This window comes from Hemicordylus capensis, chromosome 3 (genome assembly GCF_027244095.1).
Source record: "Hemicordylus capensis ecotype Gifberg chromosome 3, rHemCap1.1.pri, whole genome shotgun sequence".
Classification (NCBI taxonomy): Eukaryota; Metazoa; Chordata; class Lepidosauria; order Squamata; family Cordylidae; genus Hemicordylus; species Hemicordylus capensis.
Window position 1 is genome coordinate 143,982,178 of NC_069659.1, and position 20,111 is coordinate 144,002,288.

At 51.5% G+C, this 20,111-nt stretch overlaps 1 protein-coding gene and 1 long non-coding RNA gene across 2 annotated transcripts; both read left to right on the forward strand.

The window, feature by feature from the left end:
- Positions 1 to 337: 337 nt before the first annotated feature.
- On the forward strand, positions 338 to 10,586 carry LOC128350515 (uncharacterized). The gene is made up of 15 exons (XM_053308934.1): positions 338 to 408; positions 1,278 to 1,341; positions 2,988 to 3,076; positions 4,920 to 5,117; positions 5,743 to 5,818; positions 6,443 to 6,534; positions 7,065 to 7,137; positions 7,438 to 7,607; positions 7,976 to 8,098; positions 8,218 to 8,338; positions 8,429 to 8,566; positions 8,969 to 9,142; positions 9,320 to 9,474; positions 10,090 to 10,198; positions 10,522 to 10,586. The coding sequence occupies exons 1-14, from the start codon at positions 338 to 340 to the stop codon at positions 10,172 to 10,174; spliced, it is 1,629 nt and encodes a 542-aa protein (XP_053164909.1). The 3' UTR covers positions 10,175 to 10,198; positions 10,522 to 10,586.
- Positions 10,587 to 10,848: 262 nt separating this feature from the next.
- On the forward strand, positions 10,849 to 12,932 carry LOC128352186 (uncharacterized). The gene is made up of 2 exons (XR_008320251.1): positions 10,849 to 11,043; positions 12,595 to 12,932. It is a non-coding gene; the product is annotated as an uncharacterized LOC128352186 (long non-coding RNA).
- The last annotated feature ends 7,179 nt before the right edge of the window (positions 12,933 to 20,111 follow it).

Genomic DNA, 20,111 nt, shown 5'->3' on the forward strand with positions numbered 1-20,111 from the left:
GGTTCCGCTGATGCCCTTGGAGCCTCTGGACTTGACTGGTGACAGGAGGGCGTTGCGGTCTCTCCTGCTGCTCACGCCAAATGTTGTCCATTTGGGGCCACCAGGGAGTGCTGAATGTGGCCACCTCTGGCAAGGGGATCAGAGGGAGTGATCACCACCCTGCCTAAAACAGGATCAATGGGGTGGGGGAGACCACCAAAGTTCTCAAAGCGGTTTGGGTCATGGTGAGAAATCTAGGAAGTGAGTCCCTCCTGGTCCCTTTGGGCTGACCCTGGTGTGTCTGAACAAACTGGCCCAGCCCATCTTCACTCCTGCTCTCCTCTCTCCTGGACAGGACATGGGAGAAGGATGCCCCTTACTACGCGGCGTGAGCAGCCTTGACGGGGCTACTCCTGTGGCTCCACTCAGGTACGTTCTCCTGCTCTTCCTGGGTTATCCGGGCCCAGTCTTGATTTATGGCACCATGGATTTGAAGACCACTTGGGATCCTTTCAAGAAACATGGCCCCTGCCAGGGTTTCATAAGCTGCCCCCCCAAAAGAGGTCCCTGTTCACAAGAAGCACAAGATAGAAAGTAATGACAGCAAGGGCAGGCAAAGGGATCTCCAAAGCCCATCAGTCTGAACTACCTGGGCTTTGGGGGAGGCTCCAGGGGTTCAGGCACAGGAGGCGAGGGAGGGTTCTCATGCACATTGAGCTCTCTAGGGTTTCAAATGAGGATGGGTGGGGTGGGGGGGATGGGTCCCCTAGTCTGCTCTGCTAGGACTGGGGGGCTGAGAGCCCCCATGGGCTTGATTCCAGGTGAGCCCTGCAGCCACTCAGAGCGGGAGACTGGAGCCAGGGTGTGGCTGGCTGCTTCTTCAGGGCTGGATCCCCTGGTGCCTCCTTGAGTGGTAGCAGGGGAAAGGGAGCAGTTGGGATGGGGAGCAGTGGTAGCCCCTCTGGGGGGCAGAGGAGGAGGTCGTGGCAGCCCCACGGAACAGGTGATGCTGAGTCAGACTATTGCTCTACTCGGTTCATGGTGGTCTACTCTGATCAGCAGCCACTCTCCAAACCCCAACCAGGGAAGCTGAGATGTTTTAGAGGTTTTTACACTAGGTGATATATAAATTAAATTAAATTTAATTTAAAAGTCCATTAATGTTGCAGGGAGGGGGAGGGTTCTTGCCTCCACGCCCTGCCATGAGGCATCCGGCTGTCCATTGTTGGAAACTGGGTACTCGGGGTTCCTTCAACACACTCACTCACTTGTGTCTTTTGTCTTTTTTCTCCTCTCAGTGACTTCCAGCCACAGGAGATTAATGAAGAGCGCTCCGTGACCGAAACCAGCAAATGGTCACTGGTAAGGGATGGAAATCCAGTCTGTACATGGCAGGGCTGGGAGAGGGTGGGAGAGACCCCATTTGAAGAGAGTCTAGAGGGAGTGTGGGAGACCCAGTCTGAGCAGGTTGGAGGAACGTTTTGAGAACTTGTCTTGAAAAGCCATAGGCATCGAAATCTGCAGTGGTAGTAGCAGTGAATTGGGTGGGTGGGATGAGTGACGATCGGGGCTCAACTACAAGTTACTCATGCAAAGGTGGAAGCCCCTCCCTATGGAGGAAGTAGCATGGGAAATTTAGGGATGGGAAGTGCTGAGAGGGAAGAGGGGTGTATCTAGCTGTCTTCCACCCCTCGCTTCTTCATTCCGCTCTCCTGCCCCAAATCACTCCCTCCCCCCAGGGTTCCAGACTTTGATTTTCTTCTGGACTACCAAGCACAAAATATGTCCAGAAAGGGAGCAGTCTGGAGGGGAACTAGAGTGGGAAAGTCTTCCTTGGGGCAGATTAGGCACTCCTTCCCCTCTGCCACTTCTCAGCTCCACATCACCCCCTTTCCGGCTTCGCTTAGCATGTAGTTGAGCATCAGAAGGGCCCTCAAAACACAAGGCTACATCAGATGGCCAGTAGCTCTTCCCAGCAAAGAGACAAACTTAGCTAGGTTTCTCTGATTTAAAAGCACCTCCCCTGAATGTGAAACCACAGAGTGCCTTACAGCAAGAGGCCTGACTCTCATTCGGGATCCTGTGACTCCAAATGGTCTAATACCTATGATCTCACCCAACTCCCCAGGAATGGGGGGTGGGGGGAGCCTGATCTCTGGGGTTCAGTAGATTTTTGGGTTTGGTTCCTCTCTGAGCCCAGTTACACTTTGAGAATCACATGCATTTATTTTTTGAATGAATGGAAATGGATACCATTCATATTTGTTTCCATTCGCTCTGACACAATGGCACCCATGAAATAAATGGCCATGAAAGTATGTTCAGTTTGTGGGTCCCATTCGCTGACATTTGTTTTAGGAATGGCTTCTTGTGGTGTACCTGGGGTCCCACTCAAGGCCGATAAATCTCTATCGGAGACCTAAGGGACAGCCATCTCTTCCCAAAAGGCATTGCCCTCCATTCTGCGACCCACAACATTCTGGCAGGGCAGTGCCTTGTTCGTTAAGAAAGGTCCCACGCGCTGGAGCTTCCATTCATACCCGGCACTTCAAGAAGGATTCACTCTTTTTGTTGTGGGGAAAGAGAAACCAAAACCAATTAGTGTAAAAATAGACTAAAATAAACACACACACACACACACACACATGCAAAATCAGCTGAATGAAAAGAAAATATAAAGACAAAAAATTTTAAAAATCAAGTTTAAATGAGATAGATATAGATATATAGATATATATTGCAAGACTCCAAATAGTAGCTTAGATGCATCATCAAGAAAAGTAATATGAGAACAGGAAGTGTCTATTTTAGTCAGCAACGCAACTGCAGGGGCCCAAATCTGGGGGGGAGCGTCCCCAGCACCGTTTTGAGGTGCAAAGGAGCCACTTCCTGCTTTAAGCACATCTGTTAAGGAACCTTTGAACTTGAAGGAGGTGTGACATTTGGCTCCCAGGCGCCCTGGAAAGATCAAGTGGGCGTCAGAGCACCCATTCCTCTCTCCTTCACAGAAGTCATTCTTGGACAGCTCCAGGATCCAGCATGTCAACAGTGGGAACGGGATCCTGGATGAAGCAGTTGCCAGCAGTTCCCAGAGGAGGTAGAGTTTCTTCTTGAAATGTTGTGTAGGGAAGATTTTCTGTCCCACAGCCGGCCTGGATCTGGGATGGATCCAGTGCAGCTGACTGGCAAGAGGTGCGGGACCTACAAAAATGATGTCTTCATATATTTTGTAGAAGAATTCAGTCCTACAAGATGTGGTGGTGATGTCCACTAGCTTTAAGGTCACAGGGGACAACTTCCTGGAGGCATTCGGCTGTCCCCTATTGTGCTGGGCTAGATGCATCTTTGGTCTGATCCAGCAAGGCTTTTCTGAGGTACTCATGCCATTGTATTTCTTCCTGCAGTGTCTTCACGGTTGAGGATGATGGGTGGTTCCTGCAGACCATTGCCACTGAATGGTCTTGTGAGGTAAGGACACAATTCCTGTCACTTTTGTGGATGGGATGGTTGAGGAGTGAGGGGAGATTGCATCTCCGCCTGCAGCAGACAGAAGTTGGGACGGATCCAGAAAGGGAACCCGAGACCCTGACATGGATCAGGAGATGAGAGGGTCTTCCTGGCAGAGAGACTCAATGTCTCTTGACTGAAGAGGCATTTCTTGAGAGACAATAATCATCCCCTCAGGTAAAAACAGCAGCCCAGAGTCTCCACAGCAGGAGGGATGGCCCTTGCACCAGACTCAGGGGCCCACCTTGTCTCTCCCTTTGGAAAGAGTGAGCTAATCTGGGAGTAGGAGAGCAGAGGACATGATGGGCTTGCATGAAGAAGACTCTCGGGGTCAAACATTTTGAAGGCTGGTGGCCATTTTGAAGGCTGGTGGCCATTTTGAAGGCTGGTGGCCATTTTGTTGACCACAGCAAAACTCATATCACAGTGGAGGTTCATTGTTGGGCATACCATGAAACAAAATGGCCACAAGCATGTGGTGGCTGTGCCCTGGCACTCCCAATAACAGTTAATGTTAGAGCACATTCTTTCTTTCTTTTTATAAGACTTTTTTATTTAAAAATCAAAATAATCTAAAGAAATAAACATGAATTCAAAGAAAATGAAGGGAGAAAACCTAAACCCCAAGGCCCTAGGGAGATCAGAGTGAGCACAACTTCACGCATTGCTCTCCTTTTTCTCTCATTTGCAGGGTGCCGACATCGAAGAGGCCGAGATCCCAGAGGTCAAAACAAGGGATCAGGAGCTGGATGTGGAGAGTTTCATCAGTTCCCAGAGGTACTCTTTTCTCAGCTGGAGGGGCAGATCCAGAGCTCATGGAAGCAGAAGACTTTCCTTAAGAGCCCATCCTGGGGCCGGGGGAGGTGGTTAGTTTAGTAAGAAGCCGGGGGTGGGAAAAAGCTCTGAGCATCTTGGAGAGTTGTTTTCTCCTCCTCTTTCCACAAGGGGGCAGGTATCTCCATGCCCAGCCTGTGGGCTTCCTGCAGGCATCTGGCTGTCCACTCCTGGAAACAGGGTGCTGGGCTGCATGTCTCATTCTTCTCATCAAGCAGAGCTCTTTCTAAGCACTGGTGTTCTGATCTCACGTGTCTTCTTTCTTTCTTTTCTTAGCGTCCAGAGGCCAAGCACCGTGCAGAGGAGGCAGCACAACACTGCTGCTGATGAAGAGCCATTCCTTGGAGAGGTCAGAAAGCATCAACATCCAGTCCCTCACTTGGAAGGACTGAGGGTTGGGCGTGTGGGTCCCCCATGTTGCCCAGGAGTAGAGAGAATGTGGAATGGCTCTAGTTTTAGAAGCTGCAGGGTGGGTGGCCACCTTCTGACAATAGTTTGCTTAAACCTCTGAAATGGTCGTGCTGTGGTGCAGAATTGACCTCCCCTGTAGCTCTTCTGGGACATAAAATGTCCACTTCTGACCCACTTCCTGTATTCAGCTCACCTGGTGATGACCGCTGGGAGGTGCCAGGCTGGCCTTTTCCCTGCCGAAGCCTGGAAAGCTCAACGCGAGGGCCAGAGCAGCCATTTCTCCCTCCTCTCTCCTTCACAGAGTCTTCCTTCCCAGGGGCCGAGACTCCGCAAGCCAGCGTGGAGGACGAGGGGTCGGAAGGGGACTGTGACACCAGTTCACCCAGGTACCTTTCTCAGCTGAAGGGCAGCTCCTGGGATCATAGAGGCAGATCACCTTCCCTGGGAGCCTGGGGTGGGGGCGTCTTAGTTTAGCCAAAAGAAGCCTGCAGGGGGAGATGAGCATTTCTGAAAGGCCTGAACACCTTGGAGGGATATTTTCCTGCCCCCCTCACTGCACGAGGACAGGAGCTCAACACAAGGAGTAGACTAGCATTTGGTGCAGCACAGAGCCCAGAGAATGCATTTTCTCCCTCTCACCCCACACATCACATATTGAAAGCGACAGAATTCACAACCACAGGATGGGCTAATGGCCACTAGGTTCAGCAAATGATTAGACATGTTCATGGAGGAGAAGCCAATTGAAGACTATTACCCATGATAGCCAAGGAACTTCAGAATCTGCAGGGTGTGTGTGTGTGTGTGTGTGTGTGTGTGTGTGTGTGTGTGTGTGTGAATAAACACATTTTGATGCCACATATAACCAGGTCTCAAGTGGTTCACAACCAACTAAATAGGCGTCTGGCTGTCCACTGTTGGGTGTTGGGCTACACATGTCTTTCACCTGATCCACAGGGCTCTTGGCATGCATGGATGTTCTTATGCCCTGTCTCTCCTTTCTTCTCTCAGAGTCCCGAAGCCAAAGAAGTGGCTAATAAAGAGGCTGCTGCACACTGACATGGTAGAAGACTCGTCCTTGGCAGAGGTCAGGAATGCTCATCCATTTTTTCACGTGAATGGGCTCTGGGTTGTGTGTGTGTATGTGTGTCCCCTGTTCCCCAATAGGAGACAGAACCTGGAACAGTTCCAGTTATAGATGCTGCAGGGTGGGAGGGATTTGGATGAGTAGGGTGGGAAGAAAATGCAGGGCTCCCGTTGGGGCACTGGGAAGGGGTTGAAAATGCGGTGGAAGGCTCTTCTGGGCAGAGATGCCAAATGCCTTTGTTCTAAGAGACACGTCTTATTTTAGAGCACGGCTGCACAACCTTGGCCCTCCTGCAGATGTTGGCCTACAACTCCCATAATCCCTGACTATGGGCCACTGTGGCTGGGGATGATGGGAGTTGTAGTCCAACAATGGCTAGAGGGCCGAAGTTGTGCAGCCCCATTTTAGAGGGTCATCCGTTCATTGGAACCCTCAACGCCCGTTACAGCACGATGGATGACCCCAAACCACCTGCTCCTCTGGAAAGTGTGGTCAAGCCCTACTCAGCAGGAACAGGGTGCTGCCTGGACTCAACGCGTCCCTTGGGCTTGGTTCCTCTCAGAAGCCTCGCAAGGTCAATGCAAGCCCTGGAACAATCCCATTTCTCTTCTCTCTCCTCCCCAGTGCTCCTCTACGGATGAGGATGACACCATGTATGACGTGAGCAGCATTGAGGACGAGGTGTGGGACTCTCCACCGGCCCCCAGTTCGGCCAGGTAGGTACCCTCCTCTCAGCTGAAGGGCCTTAGGAGCCAGTAGGGAGCGGGGGGGGGGCTTTTAGCATAGCCAGCAGAAGGCTGCAGGGGACAGGGGCAGCTCCCCCATGTCTGAGCCCCACAGAGGGATGTTTCCTCCTGCTTGCCCTCTGAGAACTCTGGAGGGGGAGTTCACCCAAGGAAGCCGATTGGCAGCAGGTGCAAGACAGACACCAGCAAGTCTGTTGCTGGCTGTTAGCAGAGGGAGCTCCGAGACACCCATGCTGCTGGCATGACCGGGTGTTGGGGAGAAGGAGCAGGGGAGGGCTCCTGTCTCGATGCTCTCTCTGAACACTTCCCAGGGCTTCTCAGTGGGGAACGAAAGGCTGGACCTGGGAGATCTCTGGCCTGATGAAGTTCCTCTGCCATCCACCTCCCAAGGGAGGCGAGATCCTTGCTTAGCATCTCTTTGGGTGCTCATGTTCTTCTCCAGCTGGCTGCCATCTCCAACAGGACAGATCTTTGAGCAGCTTTTCTCTCTCCTCTCTCAGGAACATCGACGGTGAAGAAGAAGGAAGAGGACAGCTGGCCCCAGACTGGTTCTCCTCAGTCCATCTGGGAGAGGTAAGGGGCAGAAACCAAGGGTGACTTCCCTCCACCCCTCCGCCCCTCCTTTCCTGCACTACACAGAATGGCGGCTTGGATGGCAGTCACTGTTCTCACGGGAGGCGGGGACTTGCCCTTCCCTCTTGTAGATGTCTTTCCCTTGCAGTTGACCTCATGCACCCTGAGCCAGAGGCAGCACCCTCCAGGCCCAGATGTGCGTGCAGACACCCATGGCACTGGCCTGGCCCCGGGGATTCTCCTGACCCATAACTGTCCCTCGGACTGTGTGCTGAGGCCTGGCCCTCCCCTTCTCCTCAGGGGAGAGCAACAAAGAAGATCGGGGACGTCATCCGGTGTGTGGAGTATGCCAGTGAGGTGGAGGAGAGGTTCCCCGAACTCCTGGTGGGCCTGGTGAACAAGATCCTCACCAGCCTGCAGAACACCACCGAGGGAGTGAGGAACTGGGAGAGCCAAGACTTGCCTCCTGAGTAAGTCATGGCGCTGGGGAAAGCGAGGCCAGCAAGTCCTCCTTCCAGCACTCTGGGAGGACAGGCTAGGGTCATTTGTCCCATGTCCCACTCTGATGGGTGAGGAGCCTTTCTGGCCTGTTGGGGTGACTCTGGCACGGTGGTCCCCTCCCTCAGCTACACAGAGGAGACCCCAGAATTTGCAGCCCTCTTGGATCTGCAGATAGCCTTAAAATGCGTCTGCAGTGTTAAAAAACCAGTTGTGGGGAAAGTCACTTCACCCCTGTGGTCTCCCTCCCATGGTCCAACACAGTCCCTCCACCCTTGACACTACGCCACCCCGCAAGGAGACACACACTTTGGTGACAGCAACCTTCTCTTCTCTGCAGGGAGACCTCGCAGATTGTCCGGACCCTGCTGGAGAGGGTGGCACAGGTGACCCAAGAGAAGACCTGCTGGGAATCCCTGTGCTCTCCGCAAAGCTGCCTCCAGGGTGTGGCCCTCTTGGTGAGGTAAGTAGGAGTGAATAGGAGATTTCTCAGGAGGCCTGGGGGCTGGGGTGGTTTGGGTCAGGTCTGCTCTTTCCGGGCCTTCCACCCAGGACTCAGCAGGATCCTTTGGTGTGTTGCAGGGCTCTCCTACAGACACCATCCTCCACAGTGGCCAGGCTGAAGGAATACCTGGCTTCCCTCTTCAGCCTGGACAAAGATCCAGAACAGCTTTCCCTCGCAGAGGTGGCCTTCTTTGTGGAGGTGAGAAGCGTGTTCTTCAGTGTGGGCTTCCCTGAGAGGAGGGTCTGGCCCCAGGGGCTGATGGATGTTTTCCTCCTTTCCCTCTTTTAGCTACTCCTGAAAGACAAAGACTTCGGCGCCTTGGAGAAGACTTGGATGCTCCTGGTAGCGTGGCTAGTCCACCCCAGCCAGAACATCCGCTACCTGAGTGAAAGGGGACTTCTCCAAATTTATGGAAAGCTGAAGGCAGTGAGTGACCCAGACCCACGACCCCGGGAGCATCTCTGGGCATGGAAACTCCTCTCTTTGGGGAGCCCTGCCTGAGGCTGGTGCTCCTAGGCATCCCCAGGTGTGATGGGGAGATTTCTCCAGTTGGGTGGATTTAGCCTGTGGAACCCTTGCCACAGGAGAAATCCTTAAGGGAAGACACAGAAATGCATCTCTCAGTGGGAGCCCTGATTCCCCACATGCTCCAATGCCGCCTTCTCCCCCCTCTTTGTGCCTCTGGGATGGCTTGAGTGATCTCCTCCCCAAGGCAGTGGATGGAGGCCAAGCAGCATCAGCCCCCCGAGAGGCCTGTGGTCTGTTTAGCAGGGGGTGGACTAGCATGTGTTTGAAAGAACTCCAAGGATCCACCTTTTTTCACCCTAGGCAAAGAAACCCCAGGATTTTAGTGCCGGGATCCTGGGAGGGCTCAGGACCTCCAGTCTGGAAGCCACTTTGGGGGTCCTGGCCTTCATGGAGTGGCTGAGGCACTGCCCATCAGAACATCAGGCCACAGTGAATGCTGTCCTGGCTGCCCTGTGCCGCCCTCTCTTCCACCACGTGAGTACTTGCACGCCAGCCCTCCGCCCCGGCTCTATGAGGGCCGGCCAACCTGTATATTCTGACTGGGTTGGAGAAGGGAAACCGGACACCCCCTTGAGACCCACGTAAGCTCTACTTCATGGTGATGGAGGTGAGGAATTCCACCCTACCAATGACGACCCCTGTTTTTTGTAGGAAGAGGCTAAGATCCGAAGGGCAGCCATGAAGACCTATCTGGATCTCCTGCAGCACCGCCACCACCATCATGAGGGTACAGAAGAAAACATCACGACCCTCATCGCAGTGCTGATGCATGTGGAGGATGAGGACCTGGAGGTGGGCTTTCACAGGTGAGAGCCCACTTCTTCCTGCCTCCTCTACAAAGGTGTTTAGGCTTCCCCAAGTCCAGCCGCCCAGTGGCAGGCCCCAGAGTTAGCCTCACGGGGTGGTGAATCAATGAGCTGTCCCGCTGTGGCTCGGCCCATCCAGGCCTCTCTGAAACCTTTCAGGGAATGGACCTCTCCACCCCCTTCCACTTTCTCTTCCAAGAGTTCATCCAGGGCCCTTCTTTCCTGGGATGGGGAAAAGCTTCCCCTCTTGAATCTGGCTGTCCTCGGCTGTGCTTCAGCCAATGAGAGGCCACCAAAGTCCAAAATCTCCCCTACTCCTTGAAGCCCCCTAAGAGGTTTCTTGGAATCCCTTGGGAGGCTTTTTCACTCCCATTCCGGTCTTTCTTTTGGCAGGCTGCAAAGGACAATCTAAGCCTCCTGGCGGAAGCCTTCCTATGGCACCTGGAGGGCAAGCTGCTGGCGCAGGACTCTTACAGCCTGCAGGAGCTGCTCCACAAGATCGCCAAGCGTCTTGTGGAGGGCAGCCCCTCCCTGTCCGTCCCTCGGCTCAAATGGCTCAAGGACCTTTGGGTGATGCTTTGCTCACTCAGGATTTGTCTTTGCTCTTGATCCCAGATTCGGCAGCTCGGCACAGAGGACGCAGTGGAGATGGAGGCCAACAATATCCTGGGCTTCTTCCGCAGCGAGCAGCCTTCAGTGAGGAGAACGGCTGCCCTGCTGATCGGTAAGCGAAACAAGACTTTTGGGTCTCCCTTAGTGGGTCGTCTTGGTGGGCAAAGGTTCACTCTCTTTGAGGACACTGCCAGAAGGGTGTGGAGGGGCAGGAGCTGTTCCCTCCCCAGGCGGACTGGCCCAGTGAGTGTTAGCTAGGAGTCTTGACTTAATTTCCTCCCAAGATGACATAAGAGTCCCTGGAGGAATGGCTCAATCTGTCAGTCCCAGAGGGAGCAGAGAGGGGAGGACTTCCACTCCTGAATGATCGGAAGTGAGCTGTCCATGCGCAGGGTCCTGAACTGTGGTCCCATTTCCTTCCACCCTTGTTTTTAGGTCACCTGGTCCACAAAAAGGGCAGCATCCTCACTGAAGGGAACATAGAGACCTTCCATGCTGCTAAGTGCGGGTTTCTGGGTGGGAAGGGGCAGTTTCTGTGAGGGGAGAGGCCTAGGTTTAGGGACCACAGACCGGGAATGGGCCACCTGTCCCCTCAAATGAAAGGTCCCGGTTGCGTCCTCAGGGCTGATCAGCAGTAGAGTTTCCCAGTGTGAAGGGGAGAAAGAGTCAGGACTTGCTCCCTCTTGGTGTGGAAATGGTGGGGCTTGGCGAAGGGTGGGGTGATCTCTTCATGCAATTTCTGAAGTTTCTCCTTCATCCTTCCAGCGCTGGAGAGCTTGCTTGGCGACCATGACCCCGAGGTCGGGAGAGTTACCTGCAAGACAGAGAAGATCGTGAAGAAGGCCTTTTCCCTCCACTCCCGGCACGGGTTGCGGGCTGCTGTTCGGCGCTTGTGGGCAGGCTGTAAGAAGAAGAGACACCCGCCAGAGTACAGTGATCTCTCCACCTGACCGACTGGTGAGCAGACCAAGGCAGGGCTTCACTTGAAGGGGCCCCGATGGTTAGGGAGAGGGCTGGGGCGGCAGACCTCCCTCCATTCCCACCAGCTGGCCAGGGAGCGCCCCCTCCTCCTTCCACCTTTCTCCCCTTCCCCAGCGGCCTGGCTTCCTGTGTCAGGAGAAGCACCATCCAGGCATCCGCCCCCTCCCCTGCCAAGGGTGTGCTCCTCCCCACCACCACTCCCGCAGCCACGCCTCACTCCCCCCTCTGCTCCCTCCTCCTTCCTCTGAAACCGGTGCAGCAGCAGAGCCTGGGAGACTCTGGGGGCCCCCTGCAGCCCCAGTAGTGCCCCCTGGTGCTGCCTGAGAATCCTCCTCTCCCTCCCTCCCTCTGGCAGGCCAGAGAATCCTCCTCTCCCTCCAGCTCTGTGCTGTGTAGCACGTGATGAGGTATCCAGCAGCAGGCCTCCCCTCCCAGTCCTCCCCAAGTCTGGGGCGCATCCCCTCCCCTCCCTGTTACACAAAAGGGGCTCCTCATTCTCCACCCCAGAGGGGAGTGGGCAAGGGAGGCATCAGCCACCAGGTCTGCCAAAGCAGAGGGAGGGTGCTTGGGCCAGGCTGGACGGCCGGTGTGTCTGTCCATCCCGGTGTGTCTGTCCATCCCGGGAGTGAGCCGTGTGAGCATTTTGTCAGTGGGGGTCTTTGGCAGTTGTGATGCAGAGCTGCCGGTCGGCTGGAGGAGGGCTGCAGGTCCCCAGGGGGCCTCCAGAGTCCCTGCTGTGATGGCCCATTGTGGCACCGCTGGTTGGGCATGGAGGAGCAGAGGGGAGCCATGTCCTCCTCTCTCCCCTCCTCGCCTCTCCTCCTGCTGGGATGTGTTCCTGTGGGTCAGCCAGCCCTCATGAGCACATCCCTGCGGGTGGAAAGGAGAGGAGGGAGGGGAAGCAGAAATTGACCGCCCTCCCCCTCTGCGCCCACTTGGCTGGGCAATGAGTCCTTGCGGCAGGGATGCTGGAAGAGCTTTTTGGCCCACGGCCCTCCTTACGCTGATCTCATCACGTGCATCATGCCAACCACATGCTCACACGCTGCTTCCCAGAGGTCATGCTTGGAAGCCCCCCCCCCCCCATTAGAGAACATCTTTGGGGCCCAGAGTCAGCACGGCCCCTAAGTCTCCTCCTGAGATGGGCTACCCCACAGACTGCAACGTCCAGACTGGCCCAGCGAGGCTCCCCCTGCATTGGCCGGCCTTGCTGAGGATGCCTCTACCTCCCGCTTCCTCAATCACCCCTGTTCCCTTCCATCTGCTCTGGGCAAGCAAGGAGCCCCTCTTGCTCCAGCAAGCAGGGGGGAGTGAGCAGAAGATCCTCTTCGGATCGGGGCGGGAGGTGTGGCCATGACACCGTCCCTTGCTGCACAGTGGGGAGCCCAAGGTCAAGCAGAATTCTCTGGCTTGCCCTCCCCCCATCAACCCCCACCCCCCTGCCCGATCCCTGCTTGCTGGGCTGCCGGAGCGGAAAGGGAAGAGGAGCAGGGCAACCCCACTGACGCTGCTTTGTGCTTCTTGCAGGCATGTGTTGCTGCTGGGCGCCTGGAGGGATCAGTCGATCCGCCCCAGAAGAAGAAACAAGATCAGCATGCTTTCAAGAAGTGGGGGGAGGAGGGTTGGGGACTGGCTGGGACTCCCCCAAATTTTGTTTATCATCCCCTTATTCTGTCTCACCCTGGGCTTCCCTCCCTCCCCCCTCCCTCCCAGGGGCAGAATGGGCTTTGCTGGTCGTCCTGTTGGGGGCCGAGTAGGAATTTTTGACTTTCCAACAGATTGGCCAAGATGGAAAGTTTTTTTGCCTACTCCATTCTGTCCTGTTTTGTTATATAATATTTATAAAGTTGCCACTTTTGTTAGCATCCAGTCGTTTCTTCCTCTTTTCTTCTCGTCTCCCTTGGAGTGTTTGTGCCAGATTTTGTCAGGACCAGACTGGGGACACTGACAGGGCGCCAGAATGTATGTGGGGAGGGCGCCAGATTTTGAGAAGAATAGGTAATTAAGGGTGAGAGTTGGGGCGCAGGGACACCGCACGGGTAGGGCACACCGGGAATATGCCCTGTTGGCTTATGGGCCAGTCCGAGCCTGTATCTGGTCCGTGATGGTGCTCGATCGACATCCTTGTTGCTTCTTCTATGATGCTGCTGCTCTCAGCCTTTTGTTTCACTGGAGAGGGTGCTAGAAAGAGAGATCCTCAGCCCCCCCCCCGTGCCCCCACCATCAGAGCTGCCCCGGCCCCATACGCCAAAGGCCATCAATATCAGAGCGAGAGAGAGTGCCCCAGTTGCCCACCCCAGCAGAATCCCACCCAAATTTGAGCTGCAGCCTCCTCATTAGCACTAATGTTTACAGCCATCAATGACTGACTAACTTAGCATTCTCCAGGTATCAGGATCATGGAAACCATGCAAGTGATGACTGCTAGATAGTGCTCATGGCTGAAGCTATTTTCACTGGCTAACAATGCTTCTCTTTCTAGAAAACAAAATGACATCACACCCAATTTGGCTAATCATGGTTATATCCATAAGTGGAGGAGAAGCAATCCAAGTTGGAACTCAAACCATAGTTTAAATTGAAAGCGGTTTTTAAAAAAACCCAACCACAGGCAACTGCACAGTGCCACCTGAAAATATGTCCCCGAAGGCTGTGCAGCCCTCTGCTTCCCCACTGCACCAGTGCAGTTAGTTTGGAAATCCTATTAGGCTGTTCTCTTGCCCCACTGGGACAACCTTGCTGTACATCAGCCAGTGTGCTTAAGATGCAACAAAAATGCTTTTCCACAGCTGAAGGTGCAGAGTGGCCTTCCTGGATTAAAAACGCAAAAGCAACCCTGAGGGTTATTTGAGTTGTGCCTGTGCACCCTTCCTATTTGGGGCTGTGTTTTCCAACAGAAATGAGCAGAGGCTCACATTAGAGTATGCAGTCAACAACACTGTCTCCGTCGGCGCTTCGCTGGCCCCGATGCCTAACTTATCCCAGCTGGTTTGTTGTTTCAGTGTACAGTGTGTATGTGTACACAGTGTGTACACAGGTACAGTCATTCACAAGCGATGCTGAACACAGGTACAGAAGTACATTTCTTATCTGTAACCTGCATTTGAAGGGCCCTTATCCAGGTTCACTTTTAACATGAACACAGGTACAGTCATTCACACAAACACCAGTATTCGTGTACAGACATCCACACATTTGCACTGCATAAATTTCTGAACCGGGCTCTAGGCTTCTTCCCAGGATGTCCCTTAGCAGAGTCAATCATCAATCCAGGTTCTTCCTTAGCAGCTAACTGTATCCCCTGAGCAGACACATGCAAGCTAGCTTTGCCCATTGATAAATCTGAAAACTTCCTTGGAGAGAGGCAGTGATTGCTGGACGGTATTGTAGTGCCCCTGGTCACCTTTTCCCATCCATTCTTTATTGCTGCTTATCTGATCTCTCCTTTGGTAGCCAATGGTCCCTGCTCTATTCCCCTTTGGTAGCCAATGGCTCCTCCCCTTCCAATCCCCTGATAGAAAAAGCAATTAAAAGAGAACTAGGACAAGCAGCAATAAAGAAAGGCCTGATGCACACCGGCATCCAAACCTAGGTTTAATGTGGGTTACCAACATTAGGTTGATTGCGGGAACCTGTGCCAAGATGGATTATGGCCCGAGCTGAAGCTGAGATGTTTGCCTTGGAGTGGATTCACACAATCACACGCATGACAATAACCCAAATTAAACCTAGATTCAAACAACTGTGTGGACTCGACCAAAGCATGGAGAAAGGCGACCATGGACTCTCTAATCTCCCACCAGATTGCTCTGGCCACCTCGGAGAGAGCTCCAAAATCCCCAGAAGGCAGAGCCATGACTTATGTGTGGCTAGGTTCCCCAGAGGTTGAGTACAACATCTGGATCCTGAACAGGATCCTGCTCACAGTTCTTGCCCCATCTTGGCCGAGCACCCAGACAGGCCGGGGGGGGGGTCCCGTGGGGTGCCAGGAGGCAAAGAGCAGAGGATCAGCCTAGGGTGGGTATCAGATGCGGACAATGAGGCCAGAGGCATGGCTGAGGAACAGCAAGCTGATGAAGGGCCAGAGGCAGAAGATGCAGCGAGAGAGCTGGGCTGGTGGCTGGATACCAAAAGCGAATACTCAATAATACTACCTAGGAAGCTGCCTTACATGGACTCAGACCATTGGTCCTTCCATCTCAGCACCGACTACCTGATAGAGGCTCCCCAGGGTCCCACAATGGCTTCTCCCTCCCTCCCTCCCTCCCTGGGGATTCCAGGGGCTGAAGCTCAGTCCTGCTGCATGCTAAGCAGAAGCTCTACCGTTGAACTACAGCCCTCTCCCCGCAACTCGGCCTGCTAAAAGCCTTTTGTGTTTTTAGCACCAACACCCTAAACAACTGAGCTAACCAGCCAGCTTCTGCTCAGAGGTTTTAAACAGGATGGGGGGGGTGTTCTCCCGGGGGGGGTCACCCTGAATGAGCCTACATTTGCTGATGGTGCTCAGCCCAGCACTGCAGCCGAGAGAATGCCCTGTACCCCCACCCACCCCTCCCTGGCCGGAGACCAATCTGCCAGCTGGCGAAAGGATTAAGAGGTGGGTAGCACCTAGGACTGGCTGCTAGAAGTCCCAGCAGGAGACCCCCTTCCTTCCACACCCTACTACTGTCATGCAGATGAATACTCACTTTGGCCAACTTTCATATTCTGAGCACACATGATCCGTTTGCATGCCTGGCCCTTCAGTTCCAGTCTCCTGCACTGAGCAGAGGGCTGGAGACCTCCAAGGCCCCTTCCTTCCCACGCCAACATCCCATGTGCCATTGGCTTTTCTTTCATGCAAAGCTGTACATTAGGGAATCTGAGTTATTTGGCTACTATGGAGAGGAGACTGGCAAGCGGCTCTCCCCCAGGTCTCCCACCCCAATGCTGTCCTCATTCAGCAAGATGTACGGAGGTTTGAATAATAGAGCACCCCCACCCAGACAACTTCTACCACACACACACACACACACACACACACACACACACACGTACGTATGTGCCCCTCTGTTGACAAGTAATTAGTGCACGATCTCATATTCTGCTGCAATTTTATTGAGGTTACATAGCTGGCAATACAATGAGGGAGGGGTTAAACTGTCATTGGCCTGAGAAAGTTGACTGGCAAAGCCAGAGCAAACCGAGAGTGATCGGTATGCCCCCTTTGGAATTCTGGCCAATGGCTGCTGCCTGGACGGTGCCCTGACTCCCTGCCCTCAGACTGGTGATGCGAGTGGCACACAGCTGCCTGGGATACAGCCTTGGAGGCCAAGAGCGGGGATGGGTCACCTTGACCTGAAGCCAGAGGCTGCCAAATTGCAGTTGGACGAACGTCTGTGATGGTATAACAGTTTCAAATTGAAACTGTGGGTTTGTCAACCTACAGTTTCACGTTACATGCAAATGCGGCCTGTGTCTTTCTTCTGCTGCTGCTGCTGCTTGCTAATAATAATAATAATAATTCAATTTCTATACCGCCCTTCCAAAAATGGCTCAGGGCGGTTTACAAAGAGAATTAACAAACAAATAAGATGGCTCCCTGTCCCCAAAGGGCTCACATTCTAAAAAGAAACTTAAGACACACACCAGCAACAGTCACTGGAAGTACTGTGCTGGGGGTGGATAGGGCCAGTTACTCTCCCCCTGCTAAATAAAGAGAATCACCATGGTAAAAGGTGCCTCTTTGCCAAGTTAGCAGGGTTAGCAGGCTTATGCTGTGCCTTTGCAAGCTGAGGCAGAAAAAGCACCGCAAATGCTAGAGTCTTCCTGGCAACCAGCTTTGTCCAGTTGCCCTCTTCCACCCCCACCCCGAAGTCCCCATGGAATGATGCCACTTCATGATAGAGCACAATCTAGCATGATTATGATATCATGGGTATTCTGGGAATAAAAATGGCTACCAGACAGATTTGGCCCCTGAGAAGAGGCCTATCACTTCCAGTGCTCCTTCTGCCATCATCACTTGCAAAGGTGAAATATAAACTGCAAAAAAAAGGGGGGGGGAGGACTTCTACTTCCACATTCCTCAAAACTTGACAAAAATGTCGTTACACCCCTGAAATGTCTTTTCTACTCCCATGTTTTGTTTCCTCCCTTGAATTCTAAAATTTTGTCAAAATGGCTTCTAAGATCATTTTCCCATCTCATGTAACTTCTAGGGAAAGTTCTTGCTTGAAGCACTATACTCACAGTGATTTGTGCTGCTGTGTAACAGTAGCTTTTCTTTTGAAGTGAAAAACTGTAAAACTCATATAAACTTGCATTGAGGGTGGAATTTACATGGTGCTTAAGTACAGCATAAAAGCAAAGGATAAAAGACGAATACTGTTCCTGTTAAATGTATAGTAAATTGTCAAAATTGTGATTTTTAATGTATTTTTGGCTTCCTGTTATATCATTAAGGGATTATTGCAGAAATCTGAAGATGATGGAAAGTTGTTTTTTAAAAAAATGCTGAGGCACAGCCCTTGTACATAATGGCTGGAAATGTTGCACACTCAAGTGAATATTGAGTCTGCCAGCAATTTCTGGGAGTTCGGTATCTTAAAAGGGTGCTATAGCTACAAATTGCCTATATAATACCTTTTACATAAGGAATTGTGTAAATCTCATGAACAGTTTATAATTTGTGAAAAAACACATTATTCTATTTAATATGACACTATCACCATATACATACATATTGGGGAAACCAACGTCTTCCTAATTGTTCATGAAGTGAAACAGGACCACTTCATACTGTCAAAACTCTTCTTTCATATAATGCATCCCAAATGGCCCTGGGAACACATCCATGTTGAGAACATAACTATTCACTGTAACAGCTACAGTTTCTTGGAAGCAATTTCTATGTAGTTTAGCTTGACTCAGCAAATCGTAGTTACCTTAAGGCAGACTTTGAATGCATTATTCAGTGAGGTCATGCACACAACCTTGCTGGAGAGGGTGGGTGGGCTGCAGGGAAGGCAGGCCGTCACCTGCCTTCCCCGACAGACAAGCAACTGCCATCGTCACCCAGACAATTGCCAGCCAAGGTTAAGCAAACCATAGGTTTGCTTAAACTAGGCCATAGGTTTGCTTAACCTCGGCTAAACGCCAGGTTAAAAACTCAGGCTTGGAGCCGGGATGCACCAGGATTGGGCTCGACCTTGGCACACACTCTGTGTCTAAAATTATAGTGCTATAAACACTTATGGACATTATTGTGGATATAATTTCATCCCTGAAAGTCAAGTTTTGTTAGAGTTTGTTGATTTTTACCCACAATAGGTAAAACAGCAGAGCACTAAGGAATGAGCACACACTCCAGTTACAGAGTAGGTAGCAGAGGATTGTTCGGATATTGCAGCTATTTAGAGAAAACACATGGAGATCCTTGTGTGACTAAACACTAAATATTTATTGGTTAAATACACTTAGATAGGAAAGACCTATCTCTAATCTAAAGGACTACATAGTGGATAGGTAAGGAGAGAGAGAGATGTTTCTATCTGCTCTCTAGGAGGAAAGGAAGGATTGTGACTCAGCACAGGAAGTGCTGCAGAGTCAGTTCAGGGGTCATAGAGTAGGGACAGATAGGGAGACCCTGACTCACTGTCTCTACTCCCAATGCCCCTAGTGGTCATTAGGACAGTTGGTGCAAAAGGTCGATGCACTGGAAGTTCATCTCCAACAAGTTTAGACATAGTGACTGACCCCTAGAGCAAAGAAGCACCGGTGCAGAGAGATAATCAGTCTAAGGGTATTTCCGGGCTAACTACGCTAGTGCACTCGGTTATGGGCAATTTTCAACTATCTCCCCTCCCCACAAAGCCTTTTGTGTCACCCAAAAATATGTTCCTGAGGGCTGCACAGTCTTTAGGGACATATTTTGGGGTGGCACAGAGGGCTTCCTGGCAAATAGGAGGTCATAAAAAACCATATTAATGGTTAGTCTCAAGGGCTGTGAGTCAATTTCTCCCGCTGCACTTCCTTGCTCTGGGTGTCAGCTGATGCTTGATGCAGAGCTGCCACTGAAAATGGCATCCCAGAGCCAAGCTCTCTCAATATCCTATAATGCTTATAAACATTGAGGCTACATTTTTGGTGGCAGCCCCACATTACGCAGAATATCTAGGCAACTCCATATTGAAAGATTAAGCAGGATTCGCACAACTGATAACTTGAGAAGTGCCTTTATCTGCAATTTAGTAAGTAAGTATGTCTAGCCACACTTTAGAACTGTTTCCAGTTATATTAATGGTGAAATTGTTCTTGCTTCCAGAAGTGGGCAAGAAATCCCTCTATGTCTATTAAAAGTCAATAATTTTAGACTTTGAACTCCTTGTTCTCAATTATGGTTATTTTAACTTTTTTACACTGAAATGGATTTTTCACATAGTCAGTATATAAAATAAAAGGACTTTTATATGACAAACAACAGATAAAGAAGCACAAGTTTGAATGCTCTGACCATTGCTCTCAGCACAATGTTAACGTATTAATGAACAAAAAAGAGCAACGACCTGTGATGTCTTTTATTCAAAGTTATTTCAAAGGTTGATACAAAGTTCAAACTTTTTTGTAGCCCATATTATCATTAAAATGAAATATTTAGTGACACAGTATTTGGATTATCTTTTGAAAGTAACCTGCCATGTCTCATAGGTGACAGGTGCTGGAGAATTCAGTCAATAATTTAAAAGGTACTTCTCATTTTTCAGAGGAAAAAGGTCAAAAAGTGCTAACTTATATTAGCATTCAACTGATTGAGTGATATGGAGGGGACAATTTAATGTCCTGAACAATTCCTATAAGCGTTTAAAGATTGAGGGACATTGAATCTTTTACAATACGTTCTTGAAGACCATAATATGTTACTTATAAATGGCCACTCTTGTTCTCAGTGCCAACGAATTGGTATAACTCTTTGTTCTATGGACAACAATAAATTGCTTTTTAAAAATTTGACAGTAATTTCCCTCCGCAATAATCCTGTCACCAATTATTGCTACTAATAATAT

Coding starts and splice junctions, on each gene's coding strand:
- LOC128350515 (XM_053308934.1), top strand. CDS start 338: ATGGGAGAAGGATGCCCCTTACTACGCGGCGTGAGCAGCCTTGACGGG. Junction 5,819..6,442: donor AAGACTCGTCCTTGGCAGAG/GTCAGGAATGCT, acceptor TCTCCTCCCCAG/TGCTCCTCTACGGATGAGGA. Junction 8,339..8,428: donor AGGTGGCCTTCTTTGTGGAG/GTGAGAAGCGTG, acceptor TCCCTCTTTTAG/CTACTCCTGAAAGACAAAGA.